General features: G+C 50.6%; 1 protein-coding gene across 7 annotated transcripts in view; it reads right to left on the bottom strand.

The window, feature by feature from the left end:
• Window positions 1–5551: 5551 nt before the first annotated feature.
• Window positions 5552–26503, bottom strand: part of GRAMD1B (GRAM domain containing 1B) — a 194437-nt gene continuing 173485 nt past the window's right edge. For 3 of the 7 annotated variants that reach the window (XM_038753327.1, XM_038753331.1, XM_038753333.1), the window contains 16 exons: window positions 25222–25325; window positions 24655–24750; window positions 22717–22797; window positions 20884–20999; window positions 19786–19942; window positions 18499–18688; window positions 17343–17486; window positions 16621–16739; window positions 15649–15791; window positions 13929–14032; window positions 12779–12982; window positions 12006–12096; window positions 11487–11498; window positions 10909–11016; window positions 10162–10279; window positions 5552–9703 (listed from right to left, as the gene is read on the bottom strand). In XM_038753327.1, coding sequence (XP_038609255.1) covers window positions 9614–9703; window positions 10162–10279; window positions 10909–11016; window positions 11487–11498; window positions 12006–12096; window positions 12779–12982; window positions 13929–14032; window positions 15649–15791; window positions 16621–16739; window positions 17343–17486; window positions 18499–18688; window positions 19786–19942; window positions 20884–20999; window positions 22717–22797; window positions 24655–24750; window positions 25222–25325 — 1877 coding nt within the window. In that variant the 3' untranslated portion in view covers window positions 5552–9613. Of the gene's footprint in view, window positions 9704–10161; window positions 10346–10908; window positions 11017–11486; window positions 11499–12005; window positions 12097–12778; window positions 12983–13928; window positions 14033–15648; window positions 15792–16620; window positions 16740–17342; window positions 17487–18498; window positions 18689–19785; window positions 19943–20883; window positions 21000–22716; window positions 22798–24654; window positions 24751–25221; window positions 25326–26503 lie in introns of all 7 variants that reach the window. The other 4 variants (XM_038753328.1, XM_038753329.1, XM_038753330.1 and 1 more) reach the window with 2 other exon arrangements.

Here is a 26503-nt window from a genome sequence, read left to right as displayed (position 1 = left end):
TTCCTTAATATTCCTACTCTTCTACCAGTGTGTTTCATCTTTGTCTATTCCTACAAAATCACACTGGGATAAGGGCCAAGGGGAAGGGAGAATGGAGAGAGGGTCCCAAGGCCACATGCCATAAAATTCTAATCCCACCTAGTGGAGAGGAGATAGTGCGGGAAGCGGAGGAAAAAAAAAAGTTCATGTTTTCTCCCATCGATCCTCCATGGGCGCCACGAGGTGGAGTGGAAAAGACCCCCCTAGGCTGTTCACTCTTCAAAGCCAAACTGCTGGCTCCAGCTCCTTTCACACCTACACACAGCCATAAATAGTTGATTGCTGGATGGCTCCAAACAGATCTGCCGACAAGTACATTAAGATGAGGGGTGCAGTGTGGCACGGGGTGGCGGGGGCACAGCTAAGCATCAGATCCTGGTGTTAGGCACAGGAATTCAGACTGATTACAGAGAGACAGCAGAGAAGTCAAGGAAAGCTACCCATACATTTGTCCTCTCCACATGAGCTACAATTGCTTGGTCTGGTTCTTAGTCCTAATGCACACTGGGAATCCGCAGCCCCAGTGTAAGAGGAAGGACCAAACAATAGCAACAGCTGCGGGGAAAGTCAGCATCCTTTTTCACTTGTATTTGAAAACTCTGCCTGACTTGTTGATTGGCTAAGCTCCTTCTAGCCTCCTATTGACAAGTTCCACATCCCCCAGAAAGCATTAGTCCACCAGATAATTCTTCGTTAGAGCCCTTTAGAGCCTGGGAAATATGTGACTCTCATAAAGGAGGGGGTACATGAATTAACTTCCTACAGCTCCTTCAGGACACTTTATTTATAGTTCTGCCTCCATTAGGGTGTCCTAAACCCTCTGAAAACAGGATAACTTTGGAAAGAGGAAAAAGAGGCAGATATGTTGACGGACTTACCCAAGGTCCCTCAGCTAGAAAGTCACAGAGCCAGACAAAGTCTTGGGTAATAATAATAACAATCATAATAATACTGATGGCATTTGCTAAGCGCTTACTATGTGCAAAGCACTGTTGTAAGCACTGGGGGGAGATATAAGGTGATCAGGTTGTCCCACTTGGGGCTCACAGTCTTAATCCCCATTTTAGAGATGTGGTAACTGAGGCTCAGAGAAGTTAAGTGACTTGCCCAAGGTCACACAGTAAGCATGTGGCAGAGCTGGGAGTAGAACCCATGACCTCTGACTCCCAAGCCTGTGCTCTTTCCACTGAGCGACGCTGCTTCTCTAAGTCTCCATGTGACTCCTCCAATGCTCTCTCCAGTTAGGGAACTGTCTCAAGGTACCCACGGGGTCAGCTGACCTTTGGTTTTTTTTTTTAAAAAAAGAAACTCTACCCTGACCACCTACTGCCAGGTGGCTGCAGTGAAGACCAAAGCTTGGGGTTCAGAGATATAGAATGAGAAGATTTGAGGGAGTCCTAGATTACTGGAATTGTACAGAGTACCCTTCCTTGGGTACTCCTCTACCTCTTAGCTGGATGTTGCTGTTTTCTGGGCCATTTTCCACACTCTGCTTCTACTAGGCCTGCTCTGGGCTAAAGCCTCTCTCTCTCTTCCTCTCCCAATCCTGGTCCCTCAACCATCCTGTCTTTTTCTTCCTTCCTCTGAGAAGCAGTGTGGCTTAGTGAAAAGAGTCTGGGCTTGGGAGTGAGAGGATGAGGGTTCTAATCCCACCTCCACCACTTGTCTGCTGTGTGACCTTGGGCAAGTCACTTAACTTCTCTGTGCCTCAGTTACCTCATCTATAAAGTGGGGATTAGAAGTGTGAGCCCCACGTGAGACAACCTGAGTACCCTGTATCTACCCCAGTGCTCAGAACAGTGCTTGGTACATAGTAAGTGCTTAACAAATACTATTATTATTATTATTATTATTCCTGTTCTGTCCATATCTTCTAGATGCAATGCCATCAGATTAGATACAGTCCCATATAGGGCTCACAGGGGAGCGAAACAAGCATTTAATTCCCATTTTAGAGAAGAGGGAACTGAGGTACAAAGAAGTTAAGTGATTCCTCTCCATATCTTCTGCTCCTTAGGGGGTCGGGAGAAAACTGAGCCTCTTGAACCATGGATATTCTTAGAAATCTTTCACACACACACACCTATCCTGGGCCCTTATCCACCAATATTTAACACACAAAATAGAAAATGAGCAGTAATAACTAAAACCTTTGGGAGCAGCTGAGAGCAAGAAAGTGTAAAGGGGTGGCAGGAAGCAGTAGGGGAGTTGTCTTGAACTCTCCATTCCCATAACCACCTCTTGACTTCCCTGTTCCCTCAGAACCAGTTCATCTACCTCCCCAAACCCACTTCAACACCCCTTCTCCCATTCTGGCCTCTTCTTATGTCCCCTCGAAGTGCTCAGTGTCTCTCTCTCTCTCTGCCCCTTTTCCTTTTTTACCATCTGCCTTTGGAGTTGTCTCATCCTTCAGCCAGCTCTCCTTCACTCATCTCAACAGTTTTCCTATCCTTTTCTGACCCCAGCTCAAAGGGAATCTGTCTCAAAGGCTTAAGCTTCTTCTTTTCTAAAAATAATAACTGCCGAACTTAAATGCTTACTATATGCCAAGCACTGTACTAAGCACTGGGTAGATGTGATGCCATCAGATTAGATACAGTCCTATATGGGGCTCACAGGGGAAGGAAACAAGCATTTAATTCCCATTTTACAGACGAGGGAACCGAGGTACAAAGAAGTTAAGTGACTTGCCTAAGATCACACCGCATTCAAGTGGCAGAGCTGGAATTAGAACCCAATTCTCCTGACTCTCAGGCCCGTGCTCTTAACTGTAGTTCTAGCAGAGCCCCACGTTGCCTACCTGAAAGTTTCAAAGATATGCCTCCCCTTACCCAACCAGAAAGGGTATCTAGTTGCCACTGGTTTCCTGAGGTCACCCTATTGCTTGTCCCACCTCAGTATGGGGAAGATTCCTTTCCCTCCTTCTCTTGGGACACAAGGCCAGCCTTTCCTGCCCTGGAAATTCTGCCTGGGGAAGCTGCTGTTCAAAGAACTTAGGAATTGTTCTCCTGGACAGATCCCAATCCCAGGCCCAGGTGGATTCTCAGAGCTTCACAAACACTCAGATTCTACGTCAGGGTGAGGGCTAGGCATGGTGGAGGAGAGGGCTTTCCTCTACAACCATGAGCTCAACTCCCATCACCCCGAGTTTCTGCTCTACTTCCTGCCATGCGAGAACCTACTTCATGGAGCGACGTGCCTTTATCCCAGCTATCAGAGAAGCTCTGGCCTCTTAGATCACCTGGGTGTCTTTGCCTGTTTGGAACAGGAGATGTTGGTCTCTGTTACCCCACCATCTTTTCTGACTCTTCTCTGGGGGCTGCCCTCCCAGCCTAGGGGACCCTCCTAAGCTGGGAAGCAATGGCAAATGGCATTTTTCCAGGATGCCCAGGGAGTACAAGTGGTGGTCAGGATTCCATGGAGCTGAGGATTGGTGTCCAAGAGGAATTCAAGCAGCCATACGTGGCCAGCTGAGGGAACCAGGCCAGGCTCCTCCCTGAGCTCTGCCAAGGTTAGGATACCAGTGCGAGAAGGGGAGTAGATATGTGCCTCTTAAAACCAGAAATGTGGTTGGATGAAATTCCCGGGTTGCATGATTGCAAACAGGGCTCGGGGTGTGCCTCATCTCCCACCTCAGTCTCCCTCTAGCCAGGGCAGAGGGAAAGGTGAACGAACAGTTCTTCACTTTCTTTTGGAAATATCTTCATCAGCGAGCAGCACCAGGGCAGCAAACACAGACACCCAAACAGTCTTGCTTTACTAATTACATCCAGGACCCAAATGACAGGGGTCCCTGCAGCTTAAGTGAGGTCCTGGGCAAGTAGCCACCATCTCCAGCCAGGCTGAAACCCACAGGCTAGATGTCCCCCAAAGGCTTCTGTCTCCTTGACAACCTTGCCTGGTATATAGACTGAAGAGTATGACAGGCGGGTATGCCCCATGCGGGGTCGAGTTGCGGACACACTGCAGACGTCATTGAAGGTTGCGGCCAAACGATCACTGGCTCAATTCGTCTCCTATAAAATTGCACTGTTTCTTGGCTCATCACTGCCACTATTGTCTGACCAAGTACTGCAGCTTCTTCACTGTAGCCTGACCAGCTCTCACTGTACTGTGTTTTCTGGGGGGAAGAGGGTGGGCTTCCTGTTCAATCCAATAAAGATGTCCCTATTAATAACCCAATCAGCCCTTGATTGATTACAGGAAGTGATTGATAGACATTGATTCAAGGCATGAGGATTGGAAGCATGTGTCAAAGGTCCAGCTCTTGGGTGGTGAATTGGTTCTCTCCTGGGCATCAGGGAGTCACCTGGAGAGGGGTGTTAGTTCTTTGTAGGATCAATCAATCAAACAATCAATGGTATTTATTGAGTACTTACTGTGTGCAGAGCACCATACCAAGTGCTTGGGAAACTACAATCTGGAGTTGGTAGACAAGTTCCCTGCCCACAAAGAGCTTACAGTCTAGAGGAGAGACAGACATTATAATGCATTATGGATATGTACTTAAGTGCTGTCAGGGAGGGACCCAAGTAACATTTCTACTGGTTTGACACCTAGTGTTCTCCTGCCCTGGTAATATGTTGTAAGCAGAGATGCCCAGCTGCATTGGGACAACAGAGAACAATGCTTCTGGGCTCTGAGATGGCATCATTCCAGATCCCTGCCTAGGCCCAAAGGGGCTGGAAAAAAACATTCAAATCTGGTCTTTATGACTCATCGGTTCTTCTAAGCCTGCCCACTTCTCTCAAAGACCAACCTGCATGCCCCTGCATTCAGAATGAAAAGTTGTGGCACTCCAGCCACAAGATGGTTTACAGGAACATCCGTCCCAGAGTGCTGGATTTTCCAGTGCTGTCAATCAGGATAGTTATCAATTTAGTGCTGACTTGAGCTGATGTGCTGGAATGAGCTCGTGGCACTTCAGTAAACCCCAGGGGTTCCATTCCAGTGGCTGTAAAGCCCCAGCAGGAGAGCAAAGCAGCACCTAGACCCCAATTCCTGGGACAGCATGCAGGCATAATTAAAAAGAAGAAAAATCGTGGTGCTTGTTAAGCAATATGTGCTAAGCACTGTAGTAAACCCTGGAGTAGATATAAGATCATCAGGTCCCACAGCCTAAGGAGGAGGGAGAACAGGTACTGAATTCCAATTCTGCAGTTGAGGAAGCTCAGAGAAGTTGTCTTATCCGAGACAAGGACACCAGGAGTATGGAAAGGGTGAGGTTCCTGGTGAAAGGAATTTGCCTGACCTTGTCCCGCTCCCCCAACCTTCTTCCCAAGAGGAGCAGGATTTTTGGAGAAGGGGTGGCAGTTCAGGCTACCATCACACAGTCCCTCCCAGTGGCCTGGTGCCCCTCCTGGAGCCTGATTAGTAGTAGGCTGGATGTCCAGTTGGTCTGTCAGGCTGGCACATCACACAGCCTTGGGTTTCTGTGATGTGATGGAGTCGCACTAAGTAGACCAGAATTCTCTGGGGCGATGAAATAAAAGAAACTGGCAACAAACCCACATGCCATTTCAATCATTTTTTTCTTTTAATTCAGAAGAGACTTCCATGGCCCTAGCTACTTTACATTAAGATGTGGCTTGGGAGCCTTTAGAGTTCCTAAGTTCTAGTGGTAAGTTTCACGTTTATCCCACCTAGCGCACAGCACCAGGCTAATACAGGTATTGAGCCAAACTCAAGTAGTCAAACACCATCACCCCAATTGGCCTTGTTCCCTCCCATGTGCAGCCTGGCACCAGGGTTCAAAACCACCTCGGCAGGGTCCACTGTGGCCCTTGGCCTCTCCCCCTTCCTACTGCAGAGCCAAGGAAGAGTACGACAGAGTACCTGGGGTTGGGGAGCATGATCCATGCAGATCCCGGATAGCTCCTGGCAGTTCTGAGGGGCTGGGGCGGGGGGGCTTGAAGATGTGCAAATTCCCTGGAAAATTTTGCCCCTGGTTTCTGCAGCCAGCATCCCACTGCAGGGTGAGTTGTTCAGCTGGGCATCTCCCTGATCTTCCATTTGCTGCCTCTTCATTCCCCCTGAGTGGGGGATGGGGATGGGTGAGGGCCTAGAGAGCCACACTGTACTGGAGACTAGTGAAGGGGTTGCGGGGAATGAGATGGGAGCTTTCACATGATGGGAAGGAGGCCTTCATCAGGGTGAGTCGCTTCAAGTTAGCAGCCATGACACTGGTCCCAAGAAGACTGGGCCCAAGACCTCAAGTACTCCCACCCAGCCCAGAGACCCAGAGTTGAGCACTCACATCCCAGATGTGTTTTTCCAGGAGTCATTGAGGTAACAGGATGAGCAGGGAGGGACAGGGGAAGGAGTTCACGAAGTGGAAGTGTGCAAATGGTTACTTGCATCGAAAGAAAGCTGTTAAAACCTGATCTTCAAGAAAACAGCGCCCTGGGCCAAGAATACATCTTCCTGGAAGGAAACCCTTGGGTGCAGGGGGTGGGGCCAGCCTACTGGGAGGGAGGAGGGGATGATTGTTTCATAGTTGAGACCCGATAGGAGGGAGACTGCAGGAGTTGACTAGCAGACAGGAGGGCGGAGACTGGAGGAAAAGCTGAGGGGAATCCCCATAGCTGACTCTCCCTCACGCATTTCCTGCGGAGGAGGCAGGGATGAGAGAGGAGAGTGCAGGCTGGGTAAGGTAGAGGAGTCCGAGGACTGGAGTGGTTTGGGTTAACATGCACTTCTCAAAAAGGGGCACAGTATGGCACGGAAGGACACACCCAAACAGCAGCTTGGTCTAAGATCCCCACCCTATTCCCCTCACCTGATTCCTAGCAGCTACCTGAAACACCCCATGCCAGGCCTGAGTAGCCACAGGGTTCCCCACCCCCAGTCTCTTGGCCTTAGCTCAGCCCCAAAACCCCAGGCCAGCACCTGAGCCACTCTGTGGTCCCAGGGCATGTTGGGAATTGCTGCCCTACCCCACCCCACCCCACCCATCTCACAGCACATATTTCACAGTTCACCCAGATCCAGGGCCAGGTTTCCCGTTTAGGGAAACCAGCAGCAAGTTGGGGGTCAGAGGAATAGATGGACAGCTGGGGCACAGTAGGGGCTGCAGCCGGATGGGCTGTTTCTAGAGGAGGTTGACTGCTGGAGCCAAAGCTACCACCCTGACTCCAAACTCACAAAAAGTCCTGGCAAAGAAGCACCTTTCAACAGAGTCCCAGGCACTGAGGAGGCAGGAAGCCTTTGGGACCTTGCTGGATCTCTTTCATAGCCTGAGTCTTTAAAGCAATCCTACAAAGGGGTCCTGGTCCACCAGCAACATCTCACCAGCCAACCCACCTGCCAAGAGGTATGCCGGGCGGGGCTGCCCAAAACCAGCATTCTTTGTGCTCATTCAGCAAACACTTTGCTGGCCCAGAGAGAGTGACTCAATGCAAAGGCTGCTTTAAAGAGGTTCTTGGGTAAAAAGAAGGCCACTGTTTTAACCCTGCCTTGCAAGCCAGCTACAGGCATAGGCCCCCACCAGTGAGCTAGACTGTCAATTTTCTTGGTTTTATTCTCTGGCCAGTGTGCAATTCTGGGAGAAGGGAGCATCAGATAACTTGGGACACTCCTCCCATCTGAACAGGTGGACCCAGAGGACTCAGATCTCCCCACCCCAGTCTTTCTGCTGGATTTTGGGGGGGAAGGGAAAGAGGAGACCAATCGCTGCCTCCTGCTTTTCAACCAGCGTGGAGCCTCATGTCCAGAGTAAAGCATCACCACCACAGCCTGTCATGGTGCCTGGAGGCATGGCCAGTGAGGTGGGTGCAGGGCCTGGCTTCCCAACCCTAGGCAGCTGGTCCACCATGACACTGGACCCATGATTCAGACTGGTCCTCAGCCATCCCCAGCCCCTCCCTCTCCCAACTCCCTTTAGCACATATTCCATTCTCCTAGGTCTCTACGTCAATTTCCACCTCATCTCCCTTGTTCCTAGCCCTAGTCCAGCTCAGCACCTCCCTCTGAGGCCAGGGCCTCTTCTCTTCCACGACAGATTAAAATTAAATAAATAAATTAGGAAAAAAAGAGAATAAATTAGATAAATTACACCTGCCCCTCCAGTCAACTTGCAGGGGTGTTCAGCTATCCTGTATTCCCTGAGAATGAAGGTCTGGCAACTCCTCCCCTCCCTCCATCCTTCTGGACTTGCCAGCAGAGCCCAGGGGGAGCAGGCCAGAGAACTTTTGGCCTCTGGTGTGGTGCAGGGGGGAGAGGAGCCGTTCGAAGGTCCTAAGAGCCCAAGGCACCACATAACCCAATCAATCCCCTGCATCCCTCCATTGGCAGGAAGGGGAAGCTGGGCTGGCCCCGGGCAGTTGTCCCTGTTCTTTCTACAGTCCCTCCACCCTTCATCCAGACCCCAGATCTCCCCAGGCAGGTAGGGCTGTTTGCACACACACAGGCTTACCATTTGGATAAGTTCCACTAAGCTCCACTTTGACAGAGTGTGCTAGACCCGACAGAAAAACGTGCAGTCTCTCCCCCTGACATGGGCCATATTCTGCTATGGATCTTCTCCCTGGCCTAGGCTTCCTAGAGTCTGAGAGAAGCACACTGAATCCCCTGGAGACCCTGCCCCTCTGGGCCCAGTCTGCATGGCCTCTTTGGGCCAGCCTGGGAAGAGCAAGACCAGAAGCTGGGGTCTACACTACAGGGAAATAAGATCAGTGGCTTGAAAATGAATTTTAACTCCCTTAGCTCATGCCGGGATGGTATTGCTTGGCTAGATGGGCACGCTGGCTAACAGAAATCCCACCAGGATCGTGGAGAGAGAGGATGGGGCTGGCAAAGGACCAGAGAGTTCTAGGAGGGGCCCAGGATGGGGATAACATCTATGCACAGAACCCCAGCCTGAGGGAAAAGTCTGAGAGAAGCAGAGAAGAGAAGCAGAGATCCCGAGGCTGGGGGCCATGGACAAATAAGAAATGGGAAAGGGGACCCTGACCAGCAGGAATTGAGGGCAGCAGGAGAAGTAGGAAAGCAGGCCCTCCAAGGGTCCTCAGCAACAATGCACTGTCTTCCCCCTCCCCCCAGCCAAGTTTAGCAGTTTGAAAGTCCTCTCTCTGGTAGAGGTGTAGCCCAGCCCATTCTTGTGATGGCACCAGGTCGCCCTCAGAGCCTGACCTCTTCAAGCCTGGCAACCCCTTCAATTAGGAGGCCAGTGTGAGCGTGAACTCCGGGCTCGATGTTCAGCAGCATCGCACGTGCCAGAGTCCAAGGAAAACCAAGAAGGGGCAGGGTGTTTTGTTCTCAACTGCTCTTGATCTGGGATGGTTTTGGCCCACCAGCAAAGGGGGTGGGCTTAGGGAGAGGAGTGGGTGGACCCCCATTGCAGTCATTGGAGCTTCGATTCCAGATGCTCTCGGACCAGGGCAGAATACTTCTCCATCGGGCAGCAGAGTGGACAGCCTTGCTCCATGACCAGGTACATAGGCTTTATCTCTTTTAAAATCTGTATATAATATATATTTATATTCTGTATATATATATATATATTTATATATATTTATACTGTCTATGTACAAGTATTGCACAGAGGCCCCTGGGGCCTGCCCTGGCCCCTGCCTGGTCAATGGAAGCGATGCCTCTTCTCCTCGCTTTCTGAAACATAGTCCCGAGATCTGATGCTGCTCTGAAGGTTCACCAGAGAGTCTTTCATCTGAAAAATGAAACTGAATGAAGCAGATGCTCCCAGGGGGTCTCAGGAAGAAGTCACTCTACCCCTCCATCCCCTGATCTGGCCTGGGAACCTTGGGCCGGCAGAATCCCCCAAAATGGTCCTCAAGCCCAGCCCCTTGCTTTCAGATACATCCCCCTAAAACTGTGTGCAGTGAGGAAGATTCCCCGACCTCCTTCAGGAGCCTGCTCCAGTGTCACCCGGCCTGCAGGGCTGAAAGGTCCTTCCCTATGTCTGCCCTAAATCGCATTTGCAATCAATTCAGCCATTTCCTCAAGATAGTCCTCAGTGGGACAGTACTCGCCCATCAGTCCAGTAGAGGTTTAGGGGAGCGAGATGCAGAAATGCAGCTGGGAAAGGTGGGGAGAGCTATCAGTCAGGGGAGCCTAGGACTTCCTCTTCAATTGGAGAGAGCCCTGGGGGGTGAGAGGGGTTCTCACCTGGTCCAGCAGCATCACCGAGGATTTGATTATTTCCTTCCATTTCTGTAGCTCCGTGTCGTGATACTTTTGTTGGGATTCTAAGAGTTGGGCCCATTCTGTCTGGGATTGTGGTAGCCTGGAAGTTGGATCAGGGAGAACAGATGAAGCTCTGTTCAGAGGGTCATCCTCCATCCCTGGACCCCTAAACACCAGAGAATTGCAGGGCAGGGCAGCGCAGTGGACTGTAAGCTCCTTGAGGGCAGGGAGATGTCTACCAACTCTGTTGCACTCTCCTAAATATCCTGCATGTGGCCTAGTGGATAGAGCAGGGGACAGGGAATCAGAAAGACCTCGGTTTTAGTTCTGCCTCCATCGCTTGTCTGCTGTGTGACCTTGGGCAAGTACTTAACTTCTGTGTGCCTCAATTACCTCTGTACTAAGTGCTGGGATCAATACAATACAATCATCCTCATCAATGATACTTATTGAGCACTTACTATGTGCAGAGCACTATACCACTTTGAAGAGTGCAATACAACAGAGTTGTAAACACATTCCTTGCCCACAGTGAGCTCAGTCTAGAGGGAGAGACATTAATATAAATAAAGCATATAATTTAAAGACTCGTACGTAGTTGCTGTGGGTTTGAGGGTGGACAAATATAAGCAGATTGGACCCAGTCCCTTTCCCACATGGGGCTCACAGTCAGGGGAGCTTCCAGAAGAGCTGAAGAGGAGAGGATACAGCAGACATGATCTGGCTTACCTCTCTTGGAATCTCAGCCCCTGCCATACCGTAAGGGTCTGGGTGGTGTATTCCAACATCCAGAGCTTGTAAAACAGCAACATATTCAGAATGACAAGCAGCACCAAACTGAGGGAGGCAGAAGAGCAGAGAGAGAGAGAGAGAGAGAGAGAGAGAGAGAGAGAGATGAAACCACGACACATTAGAGACGCAGTCAGAGACCCCAGCCAGCCAACTGGATCTCCACCTTCAGAAGTTCACAACCCTGGCCTGCCCTCCCTGGAGCCCTCCTTCCACCCTCAATTCACTAGGATACTTCCTTGTGTGTGAAGGAGAAAGTGAGAGATGGAGAGTGGGAGAGGGAGAAGAGGGAAAGGGAGAGAGAGAGAGAGAAAGAGAAAGAGAGAGAGAGAGAGAGAGAGAGAGAGAGAGAGAGAGAGAGAGAGAGAGAGAGAGAGAGAGAGAGAGAAAGGGGACCAATAAGAGTTACAGAGACAGTGGGGAGAGGAATGGAACATATGGCAGAGGAGCAGCCCATAGGGTGCAGATGCAGCCCAAAACAGGGAGGAAAATAAAGAGGTAAATCAGAGAGACAGTACCTGAAACAAATCCTAATGGGAGCAGGGAGAGAAAAGAGGGAGGAGGAGGACATTAGAAACAGACTGTAAGAGGGAGAAGGGAAATGGCAGAGGAAAGGAGGGATATACACTGAAAGAGACGGGGAGAAAGGAGAGAGATTACTGGGGTAGTGGCCACCACTTGAGGGGCGTTTCAAGCTCAGACAGAGTTGCTTCCTCAGTATGAGGGGTTTGCTCGACACTCTCCTCCCTCTTCCTTTTTCCCCTATCTGAAGGGGCCAGTGTCCAAGGGTAAGCCTCTTTCTGAAGGGTCTACTGGAGTTGTACCGACCAGTAGAGGGAGTCGATGAAGGTGGCAGCAAGCTGGGTACAGCTTAAGGTACAGAGCAGGCAGAGAAATTGAGAGAGACAGAGAAGAGAAAGAGAGACAAGGAGGAAGGGAAGAACAGAGGGAGAGCGGGACTGGTCGAATGGGTCGTGGCTAGCTGCAAGCCACTAGCCACTTGGGGTGAGGCAGGCTGGGGGCAGGGAGTTCCTTACACACAGCTGATAATGAGCAGCATCTTGGAGACGCTCTGCAGGTGGATGCCGTTGGAGTTCTCCTCAGAGATGAGCCGCGTCTGTGTGGAGCCTGTGGAGAGACCACAGTGTGTCCTTCCTTCCTTTGCCAGCCAGGGAGTGTACCCCATCCCTTTGGGAGGGGCAGGCATGACATTAGGGGGGCCCGGGGATCTGAGCAGTGGCTGATTTTGTAACTACCCAGCTCCAAACCTGGCTCCTGGGAATTGCAGCCCCCATGTTTCATATAAGCCCTGGGGTGGATAAAAGCAAATCGAGTTGGACACAGTCCCTGTTCGATTTGGGGCTCACAATCTCAATCCTCATTTTACAGATGAGGTAACAGGCACAGAGAGGTACAGTGATTTGCCCAAAGTCACACAGCAGACAAGTGGCAGAGCTGGGATTAAAACCCATGACCTTTCTGTTGCAGAGGAATTGGTCCAGCAGCCCCCACAGTCTTGCTCCATCCCCAGAGTGACTTGAGTGGCACTGCCCTGGTAGCAAGATATGTGGAGGGGCCTGAAGGGGAGATTCTGGCCTCAGCTAGTTCCCATGCCAGCAGGGGAAAAGCAAGGAGTGAAGAAGGGTAGGGGAGATGGGGAGGGGGTGAGTATTTGGACATGCAGATCACATGCAAAGCAACATGCAAATGAGCCTCTATTGGTGGTGAGGAAGAGGGACATCAAGAGTTCAAGTTCATCTGTTTCATGGGACTGCTGGCCTCTCTCCCAGCCTACTTTGGCCCTTCGCACCTGCCACGTGCTTGGTTCGGCGCCCCACCTCCTCGTCGGTGGGGGTGGTGACAGGGCTCATCACCTCCTCCAAGTGGGGGACACGTAGGTGGGGGTGGGGCCTCTTCCTCCTCCTCAGGGTAGAGACTTTGCCAGCCTTCTCCTTGGGGGATTGTCGATGCACATCTGCCAAATAGGTGCTCTCTGTTTTGGTCAGCTCACTTTCTGTCATGGGGGAAAGACAGTCCCTGTTACAGGCCTGAGTGGGACCCCAGCCGCCCTGCCACTCTCCCTGCTCCTTCCCAGCATGCTTCTAGTTTACCTGAGGCTCTCCTGGTTCTGTTCTGGCATTCCCTGAGCTTCCCTGACACTTCCACCTCTAATCCCAGCATCCTTCAAGCTTCCCTGACACTCTCCCAGCTCCATCCCAGACACCCCCTGATCAACAGCCTGCTGCTCTCCTGGCTCCACCCCAACAACTTCTGAGCTTCCCTGCATGCTCTCCTGGCTCCATCCTGGCATCTCCTCAGCTTCCCTGCCACTCTCCCAGTTGCATCCCAGTAGCCCTGATGCAGGCAGGGTTTCAGGGGACCCTCTCCTCAATGCTTCGGCTGTGTGCAAAGGCACCTTCGGGCCTCTAAGTGAAATTTCTGAGCATCCAAAAATGCTGCAGTCTTAAGTTCTAACAGACCCTTTCCCCTGGCTGTGAAGAGCCATGTGGCTGCTCAAATATGCTAGGTGAGAAGAATGAATACACACACACACACACACACACACACACACACACACACACACACACACTCTCTCTCTCATTCAATTAATCAAATTTATTGAGCGCTTACTGTGAGCAGAGCACTGTACTAAGTGCTTGGGAAATACAATTCAGCAACAAATAGAGGCAATCCCTGCCCACAATGGGCTCACAGTCTAGAAGTGGGGAGACAGAAATCAAAACAAGTAAACAGGCATCAGTAGCATCATTATAAGTAATCACACCCGCTGTGTGGGCACATGCATATACCACACATACATGCATACACACTACAAACACACATATGTCCACACACATACACTCTCCCCCTCACCCCAGTCAGATCCCTCCTTTCACACTCCCCTCATTTCCATCCTGCTCCTGCTCCCATCCTTCCCAAATAGTGACTCCAGGCCTCACCCAAGTGGCGGAAGTATTCCTCCAGACCACTCCAAAAGTTCTTTTCGATGAAGGTCTTCACCAAGCCCCAGGGCTGCTTCCTGTAGCGCAGTTCTGTTGAAATCCTGAGAACAAACCCAAAGGTTCAAGCCACATCCCCAGGAGCAGTCTTAGCCTAGAGCAAGACCAAGCCACCTTCTTCCCCACCATCATGAGGATCCTATGGGGACCACAGCTGGTTGGGCACTGGTGCTGCCATTGGAGGGGCTGAATGATAAGACCACACACCCAGGGCAGATCTGGTCCGAAAAGAAACTTGGGCCTTATAACCATTACTTGGTTTCAGTGATCCAGTTTAGAGCAGGGAGGTTGGAGCTGAGACCCTGGGAATTGTGGGCAGATTGCTTAATTTCATGTTCCCAAGATGTTTCCATTTGACCCACACTGATTTCCCTTCCCCAAAGTTATTGCACTGTTGCCCTACCGAGACACTGAAAGACAAGGTCGGGGCAGGCCTGAAAGGGAGGGAGAGGGAGGAGAGAAAGAGAAAGAGGAATGTGTGTGTGTGTCTGTGTATGTGTGTGTACTGAAGTTGAATGCTGCCCGATAATAGAAGGATAGAAAGGGGTTGGGGAGGGATGAAAAAATTCAGCAAGCGTAGATATATGCTGACCACCACCCTGATCTCAATCTCTCACATCCTCCTAGAGTTTGAGGCTGTGATGTCAACATCACGATTTCAGGTAATCTGATGGGAAGTACACTAAACTGGAAGGCAACCTTAGGCCCTGCTCCACTGCTTGCCAATCACCAGCTCCTTCCTCCCCTTTTCCCTTCCCTTCCAGTGGTCCCCCTGTTCCATGCTCTGAACCATACTCCTTGTGCTCTAATGCCTTTTGAATGCAGCCAAGCCAGGCCAATGCACATCAGTTTCCTGTTCCTTCCCAGGGACTAACATCTAGACTGTGAGCCCACTGTTGGGTAGGGACTGTCTCTATATGTTGCCAACTCGTACTTCCCAAGCGCTTAGTACAGTGCTCTGCACACAGTAAGCGCTCAATAAATATGATTGATTGATTTATCACTCCAGGGTGGTGCTTCCCCAGACACTGGGCCTGGTCAGCTCCTGGCCCAGGAGTTTGGCTTGCTGCTTTTTAGCAAGTCTGGAGATCCAGTCATTCCATCCATCACCCACCCAGGGTCCATGAAGGAGAGACTGAGATGCCCCCATTCTCCTCTCCCAGATGGAGGGGAGGGAGGCTAGAACTACCCAGTCCTCTTAGTCGATCAATCAATAAACCAAATTTACTGAGTGCTTACTGGGTGTAGAGTACTGCACTATGCTTAGTACAAGAGAAGCTTTGGGAAAGTACACCAGAGTTAGCAGGTACATCCACCCCCCAACCCAGTGGAGCTTGCAACCCAGAGAGATCTAGACTGGCAGTGTTTTGGGAACCTGTTTGTGAACCAAGTCTGTTATATTTTGTCAGACCCAGATTATCTGCTCCCTTCTGAGAGGGAAACCTGATGATATATCTCTCCCTGTGCTCAGTACAGTGCTCGGCACAGAGTAAGAATTTAACAAATATCACAGTTATTATTGTTATTATTGCCACTTCTCCCAACCTGAGTCTACAGCAGTCCATCTGTCACCTCCCACTCCCCTCACCCCTGCACTAAGGCCCCCCGCGTCACCAGAACAACCACCTTTCTTGAGGGGGGTTAGGGGAAGGGAACATACCTGAGTCGGCTCTTGTTCCTGGCCACCCGGGTCAGGGTGTAGCGGTTGATTGTGTAGAAGTAATCATGGTAGGGAACATCATGGGTCAGCACCTCTGCATCGATCACATAGCACTCACTCTCCTGGCTGGCCTTGTACATGGTCTGCAGACAGGGACGAGCCAGGGGGGATGGTGTGAGAGCAGGCCAGCAGTCCCTTGGGAGAAGGGGAGCATGGCACATCACCCCGAACACACACCCTCAGAATTCTGGGCTGCAGAGTTATGGTTTAATTCTGCTCTCTATCCCCAACTCACTGGATGATCTGGAGCAAGTCACTTATCCTCTCTGGGCCTCAGTTTACCATATATAAAATGGGGGTTAAAAATCCCCACTCTTCTACCACCTTTTGGAAGTACATTAGATGAGGGGTATACCTGCTTTACAATCTTCATTAGAAAATACTGCTAAATACAAGGTGGGGGGCCACAGGGTGTGTGAGATTATCATCGTTGTACTGTCTGCCAGAACTGAAACTGTTCATCTTATTTTGAGTAACACGAGGCACTCCTGGAGGCTTTTAACAAGACACTCATGGAACAACTTAGGAATCAAGACTGTTTGATAATTAACGCTTTAGCTTTCTCCCAGTTCATCCCAGCCTCCAAACTGACCCGCCTCAAGTTGGGGTAGGAGGGGTGATTTCCCTCATGTTGTAGTTGGGAAGCTGAGGCTCAGTAAAGTAAAACAGGTTGTATAAGATCAAACAGCAAATCCACAGCCCAAGTGTGAGTGAAATCCAGACATCCAGGATGCCAGACCAGGGAGTCTTTAATTGGAAGCCCCCATCCTGGGAATTTGAGGACAGCAGAATCATTGCAGTTCCCCAGACCTCAGGTCTGTTCAGCTCTCCTCAATGTCAGGAATTCCTTCATCCTATCATCAAAGTTCCTCAAGCAGCAGTCTGGCTCCTTCCTTTTGGTGTGACACTCACCTGTGTTTCTGTGACAGTGGCAGTTTTGGGAGCCAGAGGGTTGGTGAGGGTGATGGTGTAGAGAATGACTCGGGTCTGGTTCCCACTCTCCTCCTTCTTCCACGGATGAAAAATAATATCTGGGAGGAGCAGGGGAGAAAAGGTCACACTGTTTTCATTTCCAGTCCAGCCCCACTCCTCCCAACTGCTCTTTGAGTTCTTGAGAGCAGCCAATAGGAGCAAGACCAGGAGAGGAGGGAGAGTAAAGAGAGGGGCAAGAGGGGGGAAGCAGGGGCAGGGTGGTGAGGGGGTCAAAGAACCTGAGCAGAAAGAGTCCCATTGTGGCACTGCTGGTATTCTGGAGTGAACTCAGGAATTTGGACTTTTCTCGGGCAGGAGCAGGAAGCTCTGGGACCTCCCACTGAGCTGTTGATGATACTGAAGCTACTGTGTGATGGCGGGGTGAGGGGGAAGGACTTGTTCCCCTGGGAAGGGCCTCCACTCCCCTCTCTCAGAGCTGCCCCACCCAACCACCCCAAACACATGCTGGCAGAGCAGTAATAGGAGACAGAAAAGGGGTGGTTTCCTGGGCAGAGGGCAACCTTCCTTCTTCTGGGGCCATGTCAGGGCCTGGGGAGGTAGGGGGAAGGGGCCTGACTCCATGGGACTCTGGGAAGGGAGGCTGGGGGAGGAAGGGCCTGGACATCTGCCCAGAAGGCTCACTGCAGTTTGGTCCAACTGACCAGAGAAGCGGCGTTGCTCCATGAAGTCCCGCTGGAAGGGTGAGTTGGTGAAGAGCAGGTCGTACAGTTTGTCCACACTAAAGTTGAACACCTCATTCACGTACTGCCGGCCACTCAGGTCCTCGTAGAAAGCCTGAACTTCCCCTGTGACCCCAGAAAAGAAGGCTGAGGATAAGGGAATCTCCCCAGGTTGGTAGTAAGGAGGGGGGTCCAGTCTGCAGGATTCCCATCTTTTTAAAGGCAAACTCATGATTGGTTGGCCCCCTTCCTTCCTTCAATCATATTTATTAAGCACTTCCTGTGTGCAGAGCACTGTATTAAGTGCTTGGGAATGTACAACACAACAATGACCCTATTGGATCATTGTGGTCAAACCAAATGGGGTAGCTGGGCTTTGCAGTACCTATTAGTTCTCTAGTCTGGACTACCAATTACCCACCAATCAGCAGGGAGGGAGACCCTCTCAATGAGGTATCAGGTTATCACTTGCTCCTCTGGAGATCAGTGGTGACTTTTCTTGGGCAGAGAATTTGGTAGTTTACTGACTGACTGGGCATTTCCACTGAAGGTTGAGGGTGGTTTACTCAAAACCAACAGAAGGAAACACTTCTTCACCTAGTGGATGGTGAACTGATGGAACTTGTTCCCAAAGAAGTTCAGGAGGCTGGAAAGGTAGGCAGGTTCCAGAGGATTTGGATAAATATATGGGCTCTTAATCAGTTACTAAGCGGTAAAATTGTGGCCCTAAAATAGTCCACCCCAAACCATGAGGACAGCTGTCCAGGAGGGCAACTATTCCACTGTTCTCCCAGCATCCTTTGGTGGCGCCATTTGGGTCAGGAAGGCACCACTTGCAGCCTACCACCTTTTGGTAGTTCTATCAAGGGCAGTGTCTTTCAGCCTTTTCTCTTAGAGGGACGTGAGGATGGGACATTAATTAGCCTTCCTCCTGGACCCCTGGAGGCCATTGGTGGGGAACTGATGCAAGAATCAGGACAGTGATAGAAAACCACACGGGGGTAACGCAAACTTAAACAGTAAACAATCCCTTTCACTAAAGAAACCCCAATGGATTCCTGGTTGAAAATCTAAACTCCTTGGGCCTTCTTTGCAGCAAGGGGCTGAGTCAGGCCCTGGGCTCCCCCCAGCTCTGCACCTTCATCATGAGTGTCCGATGAGTCGCTGAGCTCAGTGGGAATGTCCTCATTGTCGTTGAAATCCAACGAGGGTGAGTTGACTGGGGCGATCATCTCAATTTTTTCCTCCATGATGTTGTCGAGACTGAGCTCCGGCTCTAGGGGGCCATCCTCCTCCAACACCTCCTCCTCCAGGGGCAGGCCATCAAACTGGATTGGGGACAGCAGATGGGGAGGATCGAATTCTTCCCCAGTGAACTGGCCTCCCAGACCACGCTCCCGGAGAGGGGTTAGGCAATGCCTGGGCACAGGCCATTCCTCCAGGGAAATGCAGCTGTCTCTACAGTGGACCCCTCTTTGCCAGGGGTTGGGCCAGGAAGTTGGGCCAGGACACCCTGTACATTCTTGGTTTTCCAGTCAACAAGTTGTGGGATCCTCTCCGGGGAAACTATTCAAAAGCCCCCGTTGGGGTCTCTAAGGATTTTCTAGGGGTTCAAATCAGCCATGACCTGAGGAGTTGAGAGTCAACCAGAACACTTTTGAATTCCCCAGAAATGCCCCAGGCCTTTTGAGGGGAGAGGCAAACCAAGAAGAACCCTTCCCCAGGTGGAGTGGATTGAGCAGGAAGACAGGTGATTGCCCTAACCATCTTCAGGGGCAGGAGTCCAGAGTGCTTTGAAAATTCCAAGGGACAGATGCTCTCTACAGATGCTCCAGAGTTGTAACAAAAAGTCCTTCCTAACTTTTTCCTACTGAAACGTTTCCCAGGGATTTAATACTCTGTGGGCATGGAGAATATGCACTCAGAGGCCTATTCTGAAGGGTTCTGGGAAGGGGGATGCTGATCTGAGGTTCTATGAAATCCTCCCTATTGTTTCAAAGCCCTGGGGGGGGGTGCAGGCGTGTTGGCTTAGATAGATTCCTAGCCCTAGGCAGCCAGTGGCCATGGAAACAGGAAGGCCTAATGCCCCTAGATTCCAAAACACTGACCCGGCTTTTTGTCTGCAGTACCTCACTCTTCTCTGCCATTCCCCAGAAAGAAATCAACGAAGCACTTTATTTCATATGTGGAGAAAATAGGAAGTCCATAGAGTTCCATGACTCTCTCTGAGGCACCCAGACAGGAGACCTCGGAGCCAGGATTGGCACCTGGGTTAAGTGGCCCAGCAGCAGTCGCAGGCAGCTAAGAATGGGTAATAACAGAATACTGGGTTGAGGGTGGGGTGGGAGACTGGGACTAGACTGGGGAAGCAAGGCTGGCCATCTGAATGGAATAGGGGCCAAGAGCTGGGGCCAGGGCTTCCTACCGAAATGGGGGCTTCGCTGCTCCCGGTGGAAGTGAGTGTGCTGTTGGTGATGGATTTCTTGGGAATCTGCGGGCTGGCATCTGCCTTGGCTTCCACACTGCTTTTGGAAGAGCTGTCGTTCACCTCGTTCTCTTCAACTGGGATTTCTTCACAATAGCTGGCAGCGGAGCGTGGGGAGGAAAGGACAGACTGAGTCCGTCTCCCCTCCACCATGAGGTCAGGTCACTCAGCCACACCCCTCCCAGGCCCCAGACCATTGCGGGGACACAAGAAAAGTCCAGCTCACTCTTGCTGAGTGATGTGGCCAATGCACTTCATTCCTTAACTTGCCCTCTGGTTGACTGTGGGCAGGAAATCCTTGTTTAGATAAAAGGTATCTGCCAGGCTGGGTGTAGAGTGGTAGGAATGGGCTAACGTAACAGTGTGCACGGCTAGTTCCTCGTGGAATCACAAAGCCTGGGGCTAGAAGGGACAAGGAAGGGACCAGGCAACTGAAGAGATCACCCAGACAATCTCCCTGCATCCAGACAGGGCCACCCCTGAACCATCCCAAGACCTCCCAGCCTAGTCACTAGTCATTATCAATCTTTTAGCCCTGAACACATTATTACAATGGACTTGTGAAGCAGTACGGTCTGATAGATCGATAACTGGCCTGGGAGTCAGAAGGACCTGGGTTCTAGTCCCGGCTACACCACTTGTCTGCTGCATGATCCTGGGCAAGTCATTTATCTGTGCCTCACTTCTCTCATCTGTAAAATGGGGATTAAGACTGTGAGCCCTATGTGGGACAGGGACTATGTTTAACCCAATTTGCTTATATCCACCCCAGTGCTTAGTACAGTGCCTGGCACATAGTAAGTGCTTAGCAAATACCTCTATTATTATTATTATTACTGTGATTTCTTCACTGCCCTGGCCTCACTCTGTTAGAGACAGAGTGAAGATTAGAACATAGAGCTTTGAGCTCTTCAGCCTTAAAAAGTGTCTCCCACATACCATCCCCAGTCTGGAAAAACCTAGCCCAGATCAGGTCCTAAGGGGAATGGGCAGGAAACATATGGCTTGGTCAGCCCACCCAGCCTGGCCCAGGCTCACCCCATGGTGTTGAAGTCATCATCAGGTGGCACATAATCCTCGTCATCGCTGGTCAGGCCCAGTTCATTCCCATAACACTGGTGGACGAAGTGCCAGAGCTCCTTGGGACAGAGGGGCTGTGGTGCGGAGAGGGAGTTGTGTCTTTGATCAGCCCACGCCATGCCCCCCACCCACCCATGTCCCTCCATGCCTCCGCTCTGCATCCAGCTGCCACCATCAGCCCTCCCTCCCCAATACCCTTCGAAGGGACCAGTCAGCTCCTGCCTGTTTTCCCCAACCCATGTCTCCTCGCCCACCTCCACAGGGGACAGTATCAGATTTGGGTTGATTTTCTATTTCTGGACCTGGGTACCAGTGCCCTACAGGGCTTGACCCTTCCCTGCCAGCTCCCAGGATGGGAAACAATTAACCCCTTGCCTGGGGGCAGGCTTGGGAACTACAGAGAAGTTGTGTGGCCTAATGGAAAGAGCACAGGACTGGGAATTGGGGAACCTGGGCTCTAATCCCACTCTGTCACTTGCCTGCTGGGTGACCTTGGGCAGTTCACCTCATTTTCTTCAGCTGTAAAATGGGGATAAAATACCCATTCTCCCTCCATTCCTCCCTCTTAGACTGTGAACCCCATGAAGGACAGGGCCTGTGCCTTACCTTACTATCTTGCATCTACCCCAGCAATTAGTACAATGCTTGGCACACAGAAAGTGCTTAGCAAAAAACATCGTGATTGGCCAAGTGTATAAGCTAACGTGCAAATTTAAAAACCTAAGCACTGGTCCCAGAGCTCAAGTTTGGAAGTTAGCCAGTGGCCACACAGAAAATGGAATATCCCTTTTCATGGTATTTGTTTTGAACAGTGCTTGACTACTGTTCTAAGTGGTAGGGTAGGTAATCAGAGAAGCAGCATGGCTCAGTGGAAAGAGCACGGGCTTTGGAGTCAGAGGTCATGGGTTCAAATCCCGGCTCCGCCACTTGTAAGCTGTGTGACTTTGGGCAAGTCACTTAACTTCTCTGTGCCTCAGTTCCCTCATCAGTAAAGTTGGGATTAAGACTGTGAGCCCCCCATGGGACAACCTGATCGCCTTGTAACCTCCCCAGCGCTTAGAACAGTGCTTTGCACATAGTAAATGCTTAATAAATGCCATCATCACCATCATCATCATATAAGGTAATCAGTCCAGACCCACTCCCTGTCCTTCATGGGGCTCACAGTCTAAGAGGGAAGGATGGAGGGAGAATGGGTATTTTATCCCCATTTTACAGTTGAGGAAAATGAGGTGAACTGCCCAAGGTCACTCAGCGGGCAAGTGGCAGAGCTGGACTTAGAACTCAGGTTGGCCAACTCTCAGTCCTGTGCCCTTTTCATTAAGCCATGTTGCCTCTCAGGAGGTCCCCAGCCCATCCCCACTCAAGGGTGCTCCTCTACCCTTTTGTTTCTATTCCCTTTGTATTGGGTTTCTGAAATTGTCTGGATGGGAGGTGGGGAGGGAGCTCTGACTGTGTGGGTTGTAGGAGATTCCACCGGGATATAAAAGGTAAAGAGGGGAGGTGGGAGGAGTGAAGGGCTCGAGCGAATGTGGACAGGATAAGGCAGGTTTTACTACAGAATCCACCCTGTCTCATTTAAAGCTCTGTAGCCTGCATGGAAGGCCTTCCCCCTCTCCATCAGGCCCTTCCCCTTTTCCCTGCCCTGTTCCCACTCCCCAGGGACAGGGAACCCATGGGCTGGGAGAGTTAGCCGCTCCTGCTCAGGGACAGATCAAAAAGGCACCTAGGCCATTGGGCAACAGAAACAAACTGACCTTTAACACACCAAGGGAGAGGGTCAGCACAAACCTTATCGAGAAGGGCATTCTGCCAGAGTCGAAACATCATCATATATGTCCTATCTCGAGCGCCAAAGGATGTGAAAAAGTGCTGTGGGGAGAGATTGAGAGAGAGCTGGGTAAGACTGGCTCAGAAACCCTAATGGCCCAGAAGCCTTAGTAGTCCTGGACAAAGGCTTCAACCCAGTGGGACCAGAGTACAATCGACGGTCCATCATCCGTGGTCACGGGGGCCTGAACAGTGGGGAGATCTGAGGTCCAGTGGAAAGAATCCAGTCCTGGGAATCCCAGTTCTAATTCCGCCTCTGGCATTTGTCTGTTGTGTGATCAGGGGCAAGTGACATAACTCCTATGGGCTTCTGTTTCCTCAACTGTGAAATGGGGATTTAATTCCTTTTCTTCCTTGTATTCAGCCTGTGAGTTCCAAGTGGGACAGGGTCTGTCAGACCTCATTATCTTGTTTCTGCCCCAATGCTTACTATAGTGTTTGGAGTGGAGCATAGTACCACACAAATACCACAATTATTATTATTTATTATCAATAAAAATATCTCATTTTAGCCAATAATGTAACCTCCTCCCCCTCCCAGCATGGATGGATTTAAGCTTTAGCTCCTTCTGCTGCGAAAAGAGCCCAAGACAGGAAAGTGAAGAAGGAGCTCTTATGGATTGGATAACCCACAAACTACCTTATCAGTCCCTTGTTAGTCAAGATTTAGCAAGAGAGGGCGGACCCAGCAGGAAGCAAAACTGTCTAGTGACCCCACATCCCTGCCCTCATACTCCATGAACCTTCACTATCACATGGTCTGGGTCCAACCATGCTGGCCACATCCAGGTCTAAGTCAATCACCTGTTCAGACAGACCAGACCACTGAGGAGGCGGCCCACAATCACAACCAAGGAAAATAATCCCTCTTAGACAGGGATTAGAGCCCATGCGACCATCTCATTCATGAAGTTCCCACTGCTTCCTCAAAGGGAAAATACCTCAATCTGCTGCTTGGAAGTCCCTGAGGACTCACCAACAAATTCCCTGGAGTAGGAAGGGAGAAGGACTAGAAACAGGAATGGGTGGATAGAAGGGGAATATGGGGAGGCATAGTGAGAGAGCTGTGACCCTGGAAATCAGAGATCCCTGGTTCTAGTCCCACCTCTGCCACCTGACTACTGTGTGACCTAGGGCAAGCAACTTAACCACCACATGCCTCAGTTTCCTTTCCCCAGCTGTATACTGGAGATGATAATACCTGACACCTATGGGATGTTGTGGGGAGTAAATCAAAATAACTAATGTAAAGTGCTTTGGCAATAAAAGCACCAGGTAGAAATCCCTCTAGACTTGTAAGCTCATTATGGGCAGGGAAACTGTCTGCTAATTCTGTTGCACTCTCCCAAGCACTTAGTACAGTAAGCACTCAATAAATACCATTGATTGATCAATGTTTCCCGAGCCCAACCCTGAGAAGGAGATGGGGGTCTAAGAGTGAAAGTGGCCAAGACAAAAGGGTAGAGAGGGGAAGAACCATTTGAGAGGAGCCAGGTTGTTCAGTTTTAGCTGGACAGGTGCAAGTCTACACTAACATCATCAGGAGGTGCGGGACTCATGAGACCTGGCCCATCCAGCCAGGATTCCACCTCTGAGTCATAGGAGAATTCCTGGCCAATGGTGAATGTGCCTCAGGAGGGCTGCACCAGGGTTTTCTATTCTCCTGAGAGTCAGGTGTCATGGGGCCAGGCTGTGTGTCTGTCATCAGATTGTTCCCACATCCTACACTAGGGCGGGAACTCCCTCGGACCACCTGCTACCCCAAGGCCAGGGAGACTGGCTGGCAGGATGCCTGCCTCTTTCTCTCCCCCAGGCAGCTGTGCCCTTCAAAATGTCAACAGAGAACCTGGGCTGAAGCAGCCGAAATCATTCCCCGTGCAGCAGGATGGCTGGCTCTACCTTTTCAGTGTCCGTGCAAACTTGGATGGCATTGGGAATAAGCCGAGCAGTTTTTTCCTTGGTCATGGAGCAGATGTCTTTCAAACGGACCGTCAGCTGTGGTTCCCAGGCCAGAAGTGGAACAGGAAAACAACAGGGAGGAAGTGTTAGTACGACCATTCAAGAGAGTTAGCAAAAATCATTCCACTGGGGAAATTCTCCCAGGTTGCCCCCATTGGCTTGCATGGGCCCTGCTCACATTGCCCAAAATCCCCCTCTTCACCAACCTCACTTCCCTCTTCTCCCACATACTCGGAGCTCCACCACAGGTAAAAACACCCTGAATCCCTCCCACCAACCTCCAAACCACTTTCTAAGAAAACAGAAGAGTGAAGTTCCATTTCTTTCATCCCACTGCCTGAGTTCTCTGGCTCATTTCTTTGAGAATTTGGGTATTTTCGAGTCTTGGTTAGTTTCACACTCCTTCAATACTGGGGGCCAGGCTTGGCATTAGCCAGGAGGAAAGACCCAGGCATCCTGACTGGTCATGGGGAAGGGGGAGGGAAGGAGAGGTGGGAGAGTCTTTACCAGAGTTTCCCAGCGGAAGATGTTACTGTAGAAGCAGATCCAGTTTTCGGAGAGGTAGAGTCGGCCCTGGAGGAGAATGTCTCTCTGAAGCGCACATGAATAATCTGGAGAAAGAGCAGGGACACACTAAGGGGTGTGAAACATCTCAAAACCTGGGCAATCTAGGCTCAGCCTTAACCACCTGATGGAAACATGATGGACACAGGCAATGCATCAGAGCAATTTCTCCCACAATTGTGAGCCTCACAAGGTGGGGCTGGGGAATCAATCAATCAATCAATCATATTTATTGAGCGCTTACTATGTGCAGAGCACTGTACTAAGCGCTTGGGAAGTACAAATTGGCATCACATATAGACAGTCCCTACCCGATAGTGGGCTCACAGTCTAAAAGGGGGAGACAGAGAACAGAACCAAACATACCAACAAAATAAAATAAGTAGGATAGAAATGTACAAGTAAAATAAATAAATAAATAAATAAACAGAGTAATAAATATGTACAACCATATATACATATATACAGGTGCTGTGGGGAGGGGAAGGCGGTAAGGCGGGGGGATGGAGGGGGGAGAGGGAGAGGAAGGAGGGGCTCAGTCTGGGAAAGCCTCCTGGAGGAGGTGAGCTCTCAGCAGGGCCTTGAAGGGAGGAAGAGAGCTAGCTTGGCGGATGGGCAGAGGGATTAGCTTGGGATGGGGGGGTCAGGGCAGCCCTAGCCAGAGGCTATGGAATGGATGAGATGACCTGAGGAGCCTAGAGCAAGAACAAGCAGTCAATAAAACATGATCCAAGGCAGTGCCTCACAGGTTGGAACTGCAGGAGGGGAGAGAAGAGGTCATCCAATGCCAGCCGAATATTCTGAATCAGACCCACAGTTCTTCCAGCCTACAATACTGTCTCTCACTGTGGCAACAGGATGGTTGGAGAAACCACTTAATAGCTATTTTTCTAGTCATCCATCCTCGTGGACCATTTATGATCTCTGTGTTTTTCTCCAAATCCCTAACATACCCTCAAAGAACACATTACGGACTCTATATCCATGGATTTATCCAAACCCTTCTTGAACTCACTGGTATCTGTGACAGCACAACTTCCAGGGGGAATGAATTCCATATGCTCATCCTCCACTGGGGGAAGACAAGTTTTCTTTTGTTTTCTTTGGACCCCCAGCCACTCTAGCTCACTAGGCAAAGAGTTGAGGGAAGATGCCGGAAGATCAGCAGAGGAGCCTAGATCTGCCTCCAGGATGTCTACGTAAATGGCAAGGCTGCAACAGTGCT

Source organism: Tachyglossus aculeatus, chromosome 11, assembly GCF_015852505.1.
Source record: "Tachyglossus aculeatus isolate mTacAcu1 chromosome 11, mTacAcu1.pri, whole genome shotgun sequence".
Lineage (NCBI taxonomy): Eukaryota > Metazoa > Chordata > Mammalia > Monotremata > Tachyglossidae > Tachyglossus > Tachyglossus aculeatus.
Note: the sequence above shows the minus strand (reverse complement) of the source record. Positions and strands in the feature narration are given on the sequence as shown.